This window comes from Micropterus dolomieu, linkage group LG06 (genome assembly GCF_021292245.1).
Source record: "Micropterus dolomieu isolate WLL.071019.BEF.003 ecotype Adirondacks linkage group LG06, ASM2129224v1, whole genome shotgun sequence".
NCBI classification, from domain to species: Eukaryota; Metazoa; Chordata; class Actinopteri; order Centrarchiformes; family Centrarchidae; genus Micropterus; species Micropterus dolomieu.
The window spans coordinates 19,562,528-19,575,752 of NC_060155.1; the positions used below are offsets into that span (position 1 = coordinate 19,562,528).

Consider the following 13,225-nt stretch of genomic DNA (forward strand, 5'->3'; position numbering starts at 1 on the left):
TCACAACACTAATCCCTGTGAATGGTATTTTTAACTTGCGTTTGGACAGAAAGAACAGCAATAGGATTAGAGAATCAGTAAAGAGGCTGAATCTCTAACTCATGCAGTTGATCTTCTTGCACGCCTGAGAGACAAGCACGGTGACTCTTTCTATATATTTCTACCTGAAAGCATCATTTAGGGGACAATATTCAGCCTAAATGGAGATCTTGTGGAATACTGTTGTTATTGTTTTTCACTGACTTGATTTTACATATTTGACTCATACAAACTTATTGTTTGTTTTTTGTCTTCCAAGGAGCTGTCACAATGGAGGTTATGAAGCCCAGGTTCAAAGTGGGCCTACTGAAAAAGCGTCGCTCCAGTCTTTTTGCGACCATAAAACGGGATAAGAGTTTTTCCCAAAGCACTGAAGAACAGGAGTGTGAATTCCCCTTCTCACAGGACAGCTCTGTGAAACCATGGACATCTATGGACAACCTAGACGCTCCTGATGTCAAAAAACGTGCAACAAAAGATCAGAGCAAAGACGCACCGAACCACAGGAAATCAAACATTGTCAAACTCAACGTGGGTGGAAAATTATTTCACATCCCAAAGCATTTGGTCCTCCGATACCCTAAAACCAGGATTGGAGTCCTTGCACTCTGTGATGATCCTGTGAAACGTCTGACACTCTGTGATGATTACAATGTTCGGAACGATGAGTTCTTTTTTGACAGGGACCCCATGTTTTTCCACTACATCTTCCACTTTTATTGTAGTAATGTCCTATGGGTGATGGATAGTCTCTGCCCTGTTAGTTTTGAGGAAGAGATGTCATTCTGGGGGTTGAGACTGAAGGACACGCCAAGGTGTGCTGTCCATATTTAATACTAGATGTGTTGTGTAGCTTGTGTATTTCAAGCATGGTTTTTGAAAAGCTCTCGTAGAACTATAAGAAATGAATAATATAATAACTTCTTCTTCTCAGGTGCTGCCGCATTCTGTTTGAGGAGAAACTGGATGACATCAGAGACCAACTAAAGGTCAACCAGGAGCTGATCGATGAGATAAAGCCTCACCAAGATGAAGAGGGTTACGAGAAGATGTTTCTTGGAGGCTTTCGGAAGATCCTCTGGGACTTGATGGAGAATCCTTACTCCTCGCTGTCAGCCAAAGCCTTTGCAGTGTTTTCCAGTCTCTTTGTGCTTATCTCTATTGTTGCCATGACAATGAATACAGTAAAGGAACTCAGGGAGTACAAACTTGCTGGCAGAACCTACATGGAGTGGATAGAAATTAGTTCCATTATTTTTTTCGCCTTGGAGTACTTTTTGCGGTTACTCACCACATCTAACATCAAGCATTTTTTGAAGAGTGCCCTCAATTTTGTTGATGTAGTGGCTGTTATGCCCTACTTCCTCCAGATCCTTTTTGAGGCATTTGTAATGGATTCAGAAGACGTCAGTGCAAAGGAAGATTTGAAGACCATGGCAAGGGTCAGTAAAGTCAGCAAAGTGCTGAAGGTCGTCAAGTTGATGCGCATCTTCCGTATCTTGAAGCTTGCCCGTCACTCTACAGGCATGAGAGCATTTGGTTTCACCATCCGACAGTGCTCTGAGCAGGTATGAAGGAATATCAAAACATCTTTAATTGAGGGGGCATACACAAATAAAACAATGGAGCACATGTAACTTTTATAATATGTTTAACAATGGATCACACGACTAATTGTATATGAATGTGGTCACTGATTAACCCACATAGAAGTATAACCCATTTTGGCTTCTTTCAGCTCCTTGTTTGGTTACAGGCCCTAAACTGACCTGGTTTGGTTTAGTCTCACTTTTCCAGCTGCAGCAGGCAGCTGTTTTCAATGAGAAAGCTCTCATAAACCTACTTTTCACTCCTTGCTCAGCACCAAACTGCAGACAGAGTAAGCTACTAGCTGGTGAACATAGTGGGAGACAGATATTTCCCTAAACAGAGCTAAAAACAGAGTGGATATTGAACTTTAATTAGTGAGTTGAGCCAAACAAATCCATTAATTCAAGTTTAATGCAAGATAGCATAGCAAGAAAAGCAACGTACATTTCGTGGTAATGTGTATATGTAGGTATTCAAGGTGAGTAATAATAAATTGTCATGTGACCTAATAGATATGTAAATTATTTCCAAATGTGAATGAGCATTGCTGACATGTAATCTTTTCTCATTTTTTAGGTGTGCTGTCTGTTTTTGTTCATTGCCATGGGCATCTTCACCTTCTCTGCTCTGATGCACTCTGTGGAGGTGGATCAGCCTGGGACACCATTCAGCAGCATACCAGATGCTTGGTGGTGGGCTGCGGTGAGTAAGATCAACTTTAACCTTCAGTTCAGTAAGATTTCTGGTTTTGGAATTTGTTTGTTTCATTAGAATTTAGGCTCTATTTTTGTGGGGGTTTTTTTTACTCTACTGTAGGCTATGCCATTTAGGTACCTTGGCCATGATCTTGGCTGGATCCAAATATTTTATATTTTTTCTCACAATTTTCCTTGACTTTACATAAACATCACAAATCAAACAAAAATGGATCAAAGCGGGATGGAAAATCACAGTGATTTAGAAAATCAAACCAATGTGCAAACAAAGTTAAACTTTACTTGTACGAGGCTACATATGTTACCAGGTGACACTTTTAATGAAACAAGGAACGGCACACAGCATTTAGAGGATTCAACTCCCTCTTAATGCTGCCTCTAAGATTCTTCCGGATCAATTAGTTTGGTTATGAACCTTACTAAGCTGTTACTGTTGACTTTGCTGAAGAGATAGAGGAGCTCAGTAAGGGGGTGTGAGTATGATCAAGCAGTGTGGTGCATTTCAGCTGTCAAGAATTAGGCCTTCCTGGAATTGTGGTCTCTGCAAGGGTGTCACTTTGTGTTGAAAAGTGGTTAGGACGTAAGGGCTCAGATTAAGGGTGTGATGATACACTTGGCTCACAAGACATGACGATGCACATTATTGGGTTCATGAGAGCAAGAAGAGAAGATATTTTAACAGTATTTTGAGGAAATATTCATTGCTGAAATATATGAGTGTGATCCTCGCCCTGAAGATTTTTAACATTAAACACTTAATTTCTGCATTCTGGAGACATTTTCTGCACCAATTTATGGTTGAAATTCAGACATAAAAAAATTCAAGAGGCAAGTGAAAAAAGTATAAAAATATTGTGGAATATAATGCAGTAATCAGTAGCTTGTTGTTGTTTTTAGCACAAGTTATTTTTTTGGACAATGCACATATGTTTCTTCTATATTTACACTGAATTGTGTGTTTTCCTATTATGCAAATAAACCTTTCTCAAGATTTGTCATTTAACATATCTTGTCGCAAGCTAATTTTTAGAACATTTGTAACAAATGCTTTTAAAAAGGTGATGGGGACAAACTCAGCCATTTCAAAAAGTGGCGAGGACATGTCCACAGCGTCCCCAGTGTAAATGACACCTCTGGCTGTCTGTCTATTCAGACCTAAACAAAAGTGAATAGTGCATGGCAGAGTCATGTTCCGTGCTATTTTGATGGCTCTATCAAGCAATGAACCCATGACGAGATCGTATTTGTAGACAAATCTCTTTTTGTGAATAAATGGTTGGTTAAACCACCTTTGATTTAAGTTTCTCTAACAGGAAAAATGAGACAGCATTTTTTATTGTAATGATGGAAATGTGCAACAGAGCTGTGTCAAAATGGGTCATAAGAATTATGTTCATGGTCTAAACAAATGTGAAGGACTGGCTGGTGAGGGCCACCAAACTGCCCTGCCAACAAATTATTTGAAGGGTGCCACATTGTGTGCTCATTCTTGATAATTTTGTACTTTCTGCACAAGGACCTCAGTTTCAGTTCCAGTTTGTGCTAAGCTAAGCTAAACTGCTGGCCCTATCTTCATACTTCTAACTCTCTGTAAGAAAGGGAATAAGGGAATATAAATTCCCAAAATGTCAAACTATTCCTTTTTATTGGCAAAAGTAGTAATGATGAGTAGACAAAACACTGGAGTCCTGTAATCTGGAATTTATATCTGAAAAACTACCAAAGAAATGGCATGAAATAGCAGTTACCTTTATTATTGTAGTTGATAGAATTGTGTCAGAGAAGTTTTACGATTGACGATGTCTATGCCTATATAACATAGCTAACTAGCTATTTGTTTCTACTTGTAGCTTGATTTTACATAGCAAACTACAGGAAGAAATAAGATAAAGGATTAATTTCCTCTGAAATTTGTTGCATTGTCCAGCGTAATGGTAAAAACATCCTCACATTTTAATGTACTGGTGTGCTTGTAAATCATCAGCTTGCTTCTCTGTGTTTCTTTCACTCTCATCTAGTGACATTTGGTTTTTATTTGTCTGGTGGCAGCTGTTAATTTATATGTGTCTAATCCCTTTCAATACGGTGTAATGCGTCTCGTTTGTGGCCAGACACAGTGATTGCATTCCAGAGATGGAAAGTGTTGCAGTGCATTCCTGGAGGTTTATTTGATCCTCTTCATTCTCAACTTGTTATTGGACACTCATGATGCCATGGCATAGGAGCGCTTTGGAGCAGGGTAAAAGGCACCATGAGAATGAGCCCCCCACCACTTTGGAGCAAAATAAGGGAAATCCAAATACTTCACTTTCCCACCATGCTTTAAATTTATTTATGTTAAATATAAAAGACATTTAAAACTATGAAAAGCAGCACAAGAGTTTTGAGAATAGCGTGCCCTTTCCTATCAGATCATGCATGTGCACAGGCTCAGCAATGGTGCTAATATTGGCCATCCAACATATCAGTTTTTGTCATGATCCTTGCAGGCAGTGAGAGATTAAACTCCATGTTCTTGGCCTGTAGATATCAGGATCAAGCGTTGCCTAGTCCTGTAGTCAAACTGTCCTTGCATTTTGCTGTTGGCTGTGTTTAGCTCTTTGGGTAAGATCATTAAGCTTGTTCCTGTTCTGGCTCACTTTACTCTTTTCATCCTACAGGTGAGCATCTCTACTGTGGGCTATGGTGATGTTGTCCCTATCTCCTATCTTGGACGCTGCGTGGCATTTGGCTGTATCTCTTTTGGCATCATTCTCAATGGCATGCCCATCTCCATTCTATTCAACAAGTTTTCTGACTACTACGCCAAACTGAAGGAACAGGAATACAGTGTTTCAAACACAGAGCGCACCTTCCAGCTCAAGAAACGTCTGAGGCGCAAGTTAGACAGCTGCTTTGAACCCCAGCCAGAGGAGTCTGAAGATGAGATTCGCTATTGGCCCAGGGAAAGGCAAAGTATCCATGAGAATGAGGATTGAGTTGCTAAGTTGCAAACTTGCTAACCTTAAATGGCCTTATCACCCATGGGTCTAGTAAGGGAAAGACCCCACCTGCCTCCAAGTCTGAGCCTATGTGGTTCAAGATAAACAATTTAATGGAGTAAAAGGAGGCAGCAGCAAGTTGAGATAAGCTTTAAACCTCAACTTTACAGTGATGACTCCTCAGCAGTTGTGGATTGGCCACAGGGAAGTTTGGGAATTTTACTGGTGGGCCAGTCTTGTGAGGGCCGAGGGCCAGCCATTTCCCCCCAAAACCTGGAATGTTATAGCGTAGACCAATATACAGATATTCAATAGTTCAGCTGCAGCAACATGGCTGTTGCAATCTATAAAAGCAGGTAGCAGTGCCATCAAAACTGACAATGAAAGTTTTGAGCACTCAGACAGTTAGCATCTAGCACTCGTTAAAAGGGTTAAAAGTAGGCCAAGTAGCACTCCTTGCCGAAACATGGATAGAAAGAGAAAACCCGAAGCCGGCGGTGCAGTGAAGGTGCGCCACAAAAAAAAAAAGGCTTTGCTGGCTGACGCTGCATAATGTGCTTAGATAATTAATTTTTTTAAGCAGTCTGCAGGTGATATTGATGACAGCAGCAAAGAGGCAGTGAATAGTGAACTGTTGTCATGCTGACATGCTGTGAAGTAGCTAATGTTGTTTATTAACCTTGGGGTTTCAATGCTAGAGTCCCGCTGCAGGTTTGACCATTTCCAAGGTTTAACTAGTCAGACTCAGTGCACAAATGTTTAGAGTTAAATGTTTATGCAAAATTTCTCTAAAGTTGGTCATCAACATCGACTGTAAATGGGTACAATAAACATGTAAATTTGATCATCATAATTTCTTCTAGACGATGCTACTCATAAATTATTTTTTGCATTATAGCCTAGCCTATAAGGCGTATATTATTTGTTAGACTGCCAAGCAATACAAAATATATCTTTAATACTTATTCACAAACATGGGGAGGAAAATTAGTTTCAGAATTTACATATTACAATATGTAATATAGGCCTACACTGCAAATTTACAGATTGTGTTTTTTGTTTTTAAATTAATGATTCTTATATCAACAAAACAAATTAGTTGTATCAAATTTGTTATCTGTCCGCCCCTGCTCCTCAGTCAAATGGGCTTAACACTCCCACTGGTCAATTTATTATCTGTTTAAGACCAAGAGGTCAAGCAGTAGCATTATTGATGAAACAATGTTATACTTTAATCACGTTAAAGGGAGCATTATGCTTTTGAATAACTGTTTTCATTGGAAGTGTTATTAATACATTTTAAGACAACTAAATGGTCTGTTGTGTTTTACTTTACGTTCTTGATACGCAGCAGAGAAGACAGTATAACTATGATTTTCTTGGGTAAAATGTTTGGCCACCAACCACTTTGTTGTTAGTTTTTTTTATTGCTTTTTTAAATGATAAACATACATAAAAACACATACAGAATGCACCACCCTCCCCAAAAAGTATATAAATAGAAACAATAAATAAGGTGAAGAAAAGAAAAATAGGAAGGACTAAATGCAGAAAACTCAAATAATACAAGATTAGCCTACATTTCCCAGTTTTGTTCTACTGTTAACAACTCAACCAGATTCATCTCATTGTGAACTGTAGTCAATGTCTTCCACTTTTATGGCCTAAGGAAATACAAATATACATGCACTGAAGCACTGAAAACCTCTCGGTTTTATGTGCACCTGAGGAAAAAAACATCTCCGGTGCAAAGCTCTCCCATGTGCCGTTCTTGATGAGTCAGCAAAGTGATATTCTTATCAAAGCACACTCTAGTCACTCAGCATGCTCTTGACTGTACCTAAGTGGGAGGAGAAGCAGAGCAGTGGGTGTGTCAGTAGTGATCAGGAGCATGAGAGTAATTTTGTTGTCAAGGATTACCGGGATTTGCGTTTGCGCCTCCTCCCTGGTCAGACAAGGGGAAAAGTCAATTATGTCCTGTGCTATTCTGGTGGTACAGAAAATCAAATCAGGTGCACACAATCAGGTCAGTTATGCTGTAGATCCCTCAATTAAGTAAACTGAGGTAAACCATTATTCATGTTTACTAGTTACACATGGGCAATGGTGTTAATATTGGCCATCCAACATATCAGTTTTTGTCATGATCCTTGTAGGCAGTGAGAGATTAAACTCCATGTTCTTGGCCTGTAGATATCAGGATCAAGCGTTGCCTAGTCCTGTAGTCAAACTGTCCTTGCATTTTGCTGTTGGCTGTGTTTAGCTCTTTGGGTAAGATCATTAAGCTTGTTCCTGTTCTGGGCAACGGCTCTCCATACACCAGAGGGTTCAGGTGTCCTCAGGACTGTCCTGTCCAGGGCACAGGTTTTAAACAAAAAGAAAGGATTTTAAAGCAAAATAAGATATTGAATTATTCATAAGCAATGTCAGCCCCCACACCCTTTACAGCTGTACTGATGAGGTGTTGATGAAAAACCTCTGATTTACAACAACAGATCCGTATAAGGTATTGGACCTTGACCTCATCCATATGAAACATAATTAGTGACAGTACTGTATGTTGTATCTTAATTTAATCAGGGTGAATCATCGTTATAACATTACTAATGCTTCTTTGTTTTTGTTTTGAGTTTTCTGCAAGTCCAAAAAAACGTCTTAAAGAATAAGAATTTGTTCAAAAGTGACAGATGTTTCCAATGTCTGTTTACATTATGTTTGGTGAGTCACTTGGTGAAATCCATTGAACAATTTAACAGCTGTTATGCATTAAAAAGTGCAAACAAAGGGTGACTAAAGAAGGACACATTGATACATGATATATTTAATTCTACAGGCATTATTAGTTATTTCATTCCTTTTTCAGATATGAAAATCTATTTATTACTCAGTGGTTGTAAAAAAAAATTGCTTTGCTATGTGCAAATATTGTAAAATGTGTAATTTTTTGTCCATGCAAACAAAACAATCACAGGCTGGAAACCATGTAACACACAGATTTGATGATATATTAAAATATATACTTGTTCTCAATACCCTTAAAAAGTGGAAAAATCATTTTTTGCTCAATTAAAAAAATCTTCTTCATAGTACTCTTGTATTTATCAATTTATCATTATCATAATCATCCACGTGTCCTTTAAATACAAGAAACTTGATGTCTAAGTCTATTAACAGACACTTATCTCATTTGGCTGAGGTGCTGCCTACGTAATAGTCTTACGGGACAAGGTAATGGGAGAGAAGCCAGTGGTTCAATAGTGTCGTCAGCTTCAATTAAAACTCAAGAGTACTAAGAGATTCTGGCTGTCTCATGTGACTCAACAAGGACTGAATGGACAAGAATAGATGCAGTCAAGATCATCATCAGGGAAAGGTCAGTAAGACAGATGGGCAGACAGATACACAGATACATTGTTGGGGAACAGATACAACTCATCAACTAAAACAATTGCATATAAAAACTAATATTTGATATCTAATCTTTTACTCAGACCTACGTTAGGAAACTCACAAACAGCGAGGATCAGATCATCCAATGATTTGTGCTCCATGTCTCGTACAAAAAGTTCAATTCAACTGTTTGCTGCTCCCTGATAAAATAAAAATGTTTCTGCTGATACCTGTTCAGAAAACAAACAAACAAGAAAACAGATTTATATATGTTAACCTGTTGCTCATAAGGTGCCTGTTATGATGTTATGATCGTTGCTCTGGACTCTAACTTGTCTTAACAAGCTAGATAAAAGGTAATGCCCTGGCAGTGGCAAATAACTTTGGTTTTATATTTGATTTGATTCTATTAATGTTTAAGTTGAGATTACAAGAAATATTTTATTGCTACTGTGTAAAGGGAATACTGTTGGTAAAAAGAAACTTATTTGTTTAAAGTGTTTACAAACCACATGTTATTGCACTTTTGTGTATTAAAACAGTACATTTAAGTTAAAAGTGTGCAATACACTACTTTAGAATTCATTATTCAATTTTGCGCATAACTATGGGATTAATCACAGAAAATCATGCAATTAATCGTGATTAGAAATTTTAATCGCCCAGTTCTAGTAATAAGTGATTTAAAGTTATAAGTGTGAGTAAACATGTGGTATTCAAACAGCCAGTGGCCACACGGCACAACATTAATTGAAGTCGAATCAAAGTTCAGTTTTCACTCTCCTTTTAGCTCTGTTTTGGTCTCCACCAACTCCTGAGGGAAATGTCTGGCCTGCTTTCTGTTGTTGCAAACAAGGCTGATGAGGGCTGTGAATTTGAACCAAAACAGTAAAGTTGCTGACCAGAAAACAAAAAGCTAAAAGGAAGCTAAAATGCTCTGTATAACTGAGGGGAACTGCAGCAGAGTCGATTGATTTTTCTTTGTTGGTTCATCACCATGAGTGACCTTTTCCATGTTACACATAGTAGTTCCATTCAGATCCATTTTTTATATGGAAATATCAATTAGAGCAGTTTTAAACTTTATGTTTTATCAATTAAAACACTTTAGACTGGGAAACAGTAAGCACAGACGTTATTAATGACGTTAAGACTTTATTTTTTGAGGAAGCTTAAGAAGGCTAAATTCCCGTGCCAAGAGGAGCAATAGAAAGCATCCTGACTGGAAACATCACTAACTGGCACGGGATGTGCATGGCCCAGGACCGGAGGGCTCTGCAGTGGGTGATTAAAACTGCTCAGAAGATCATTGGTACCCATCTCCCGAGCATCAGCTGCATACGCAGATTCCAAAGTATATTGAAGGACAGTATCCAACCCAGCCACAGCCTGTTCACCCTGCTGCCTTCTGGGAAGAGATATAGAAGTTTCTGATGCCACACCACCAGACTGCAGAACAGCTTTTCCCCCCAAGATCAGACCTTTAAACTCAAATTCATCCACAGCACCGCTCCACTGAATATAGTTTATTTCTGTTTACCATTTTTAATATTTATTTTATATTATTGTATATTGTCTGCTACATAGCAGAAGGGAGTTACAAACTCAATTTCACATTACAACCTGTTGCAACGTGACAAATAAATATCTGAGTGTACTAACTGGAGAGAAAATCAACTTTAAAGCATTTTACAACAAACAAGGGTTAAGAATCAGTGAGGCAAAAAGAATAAACTAGTTAGACTGGTGTTTTCAATTCAATATCCTATTCTGGCATGAAAATTGCTGTATAGCAACGGAGTGTAATAAACCAATATAATGACATTGTCGTTAGAGATTAAAATGCCAAGCATAGCCAGAAGTACATTTAAGACTTTAGAGCGCCTTTCATATTCAGTCCTGGAAATATGAAACAGTCATCTCTGGCATGATTACGCCACTACAAAATGGCCTGGGGTGACCATGTGAATAGTTGCGTCAATATCCTTGACATCTTTTCACCAGTTGCCCTCTGTTCCAATTAGCTCCCATGCCTCAAGATGTGTCAAGATAAGGTGTTAAAGCAACTCATATTTAATTAAAACATTTCACTGTAATAATGAATTATGATATTCTGACAATTTCCAAACAAATATGCGTAAATGCTGTGAGCAAAACAGGAGTTTAGGGACGTCATGAAATTAAGAACCACATTCAGATCCATTAGCACAGGGTTTATTAGCACCCGAACTGCTTGCAATCCAGCTTTGTTTTACATTTTAACTTGTTCTTTTCTCAATAAAGAACCAAACTCAAACCTCTGCTGGGTTCTAAAGACATGTATGATGTTTTGTGAGTCTCAATAGCCAAAACAATTGGCAACATTTCTGGCTGAACAATATTTTTAAGGCCTAGTTGTAGACCACTGTAAGGCCAAGTTTTTATCTCAATGAGAGTTTCAGCCTTGAGGAGACTTCTCATCACTCTCATGCTGAGCTCAAGATCAGGACATGCTTTTCCTTCACCAAGGCTGAACAATCTGTGGCCTCAGCATTTTTGAAACCACGGCTCCGGGTAACACACATTGACTATATAAACCCCTTCAAGTTCACCTCATAATCTCACATCTTTATTACTCTGCACACTCCCAACCTCACTTCTCATCTCTCTGTCCATTCAATTCCTTTCTCCACTGACCAACCAAGGAGCGGTAACACATCATACAATGTCCGCTGCTAAGTGTTTGGTGTCTCTGATGGTGGTGCTGGTGGCTGCAGTGTGTGTGGTTCATACCCAGGAGAGGATTAAGATGTGTGGGAGAGAGCTGATACGTCTGGCCGTCTCATCCTGTGGTAACTCTCGGCTAAGGAGAAGCATCCCGGACGTGGAACTGGGGCAGCATCGATACATTTCTCACTGTAAGTACTTTATGTAACATTTTGAAACATGCATTGCACATGCATTAATGATAATAAAAAATGACTAAACACAAAGTCATATTTCTCAGTGATCAATTGACATTCATGTTTTTCAAAAAGTCTATACTGTATATTAAGAATCAGAATGAGGAAGAGCTTTATTGCCAATTTTACACATACGAGGAATTTGCTATGGTGGTAAGGTGCTACACGTAGACGAAGTTAAGAAAGTTAAGGTTGTGTTTGCCTTTATTGCTGCACTGTTTGTTAACTGCATACCCTTGTATCACCGAGTCAGCTCTGATGTTGGGCTATTTCTTCCCTTTGGAGTTTCCCAAGAAGTATCCAGCACAAAGCTACACATTTCCAAGTTTCTGGCTAAATCCCAGATGTCTGTCCACCTCCTCTGCACAGGGGAACAGGACGCCTCCACAGAAGAGCACCTGGCTACAGAGACGGTCCACACTGCTCCAGAGTCTGACGGGAAGAAGGATGTCTTCTCCTTGGCTCCTCACTGGTACTCTCAGACATCTCGGATTAGACGAGCTGCTGGAAAAATATCTGACATTTGCTGCGAGAAAGGATGCAGTATAAAAGAGTTGATCCAGTTTTGCTAGATATAGCTTGCCAAATGATAAAATGTTGTCTTAAAATCTGTGCCAAAGGGGCCATTACCAAGTTGCCTGATCCTGAAGGATCATTGCTATATTTCCAATGATTTAGCATTCTGGCAAACAAAGATTCAATCAGTGACTATAGATAATCGATCATATTTAAAAAGTGATTCACTATGCTATACTGCAGGACAAATGATAAAATCATAATGTACACAAGTTTTATTTTGTATTACTTTAATTTATTCTGTCTGTATTATTGTAGAAAAAGTTTGTATTGCATTTGCAACCCTGAAACTATGCTGCAATAAAGCTTTTGATGATTATTTATGAAGGTTTATTTGTTATCCACAATTCCTCAGCTTTTTGTGACGTGTTTCTCTATTTCATTAATTAAATGCAAAATAAAACTATTACTGCAAAGTCACAATATTGCAACCCAATTTCCTCATAATAACTACATCAAAGAGATGTTTTTGAAGTAAATTTAAAATCGGGCCTCCACCAAGTTGAGAAGCTTGCAAGAGTTCAGATGTTCTCAAGACTGTCCTGTCCACTGCACAGGTTTTTAAAGAAGGCAAAGCAAAATAAGACATTGAATTGTTCATCAATGTCAGCCCCCACCCCCTTTCCAGGTGTATTGATGATGTGTTCTGGTCAAGAAACATCATGAAAATTGGTGGTGTGCCCCTTTAATAATTTCAGTAACTTCTGTCTTTTTACTGTTCCAAACGATGTGTCATAATAGGAAGTTTAAAATCACACTTTAAACTCCATCTTTATTTGGTTGGATGGTTAGAGAAGAGACTGAAGTCTGTTTTTCAAGAGATGACGGGCCATAACTGCTGCACATTTAGGTTAAACATGCAAAAACCCTACAATAGATATTAACATTGTGCCAGTGTTAATTGTAATTCATCTGTTATCAGTTAATTTCACAGTTTAGCAACACTGGTACAATAAATAGATAAACTATCCTGCAACACACCAGCCAACAC

General features: G+C 38.5%; 2 protein-coding genes across 2 annotated transcripts in view; both read left to right on the plus strand.

The window, feature by feature from the left end:
• Nucleotides 1-6,481, plus strand: part of si:rp71-39b20.4 (potassium voltage-gated channel subfamily V member 2) — a 7,433-nt gene extending 952 nt beyond the window's left edge. Inside the window, exons 3-6 of the mRNA XM_046052421.1 lie at nt 485-854; nt 974-1,607; nt 2,206-2,331; nt 5,006-6,481. Coding sequence (XP_045908377.1) covers nt 485-854; nt 974-1,607; nt 2,206-2,331; nt 5,006-5,323 — 1,448 coding nt within the window. The 3' untranslated portion in view covers nt 5,324-6,481. The remainder of the gene's footprint in view (nt 1-484; nt 855-973; nt 1,608-2,205; nt 2,332-5,005) is intronic.
• Nucleotides 6,482-11,313: 4,832 nt separating this feature from the next.
• On the plus strand, nt 11,314-12,553 carry insl3 (insulin-like 3 (Leydig cell)). Its single transcript, XM_046052154.1, has 2 exons — nt 11,314-11,613; nt 12,028-12,553. Exons 1-2 carry the CDS (start codon nt 11,421-11,423, stop codon nt 12,228-12,230), a joined length of 396 nt encoding a protein of 131 aa, XP_045908110.1. The 5' UTR covers nt 11,314-11,420; the 3' UTR covers nt 12,231-12,553.
• The last annotated feature ends 672 nt before the right edge of the window (nt 12,554-13,225 follow it).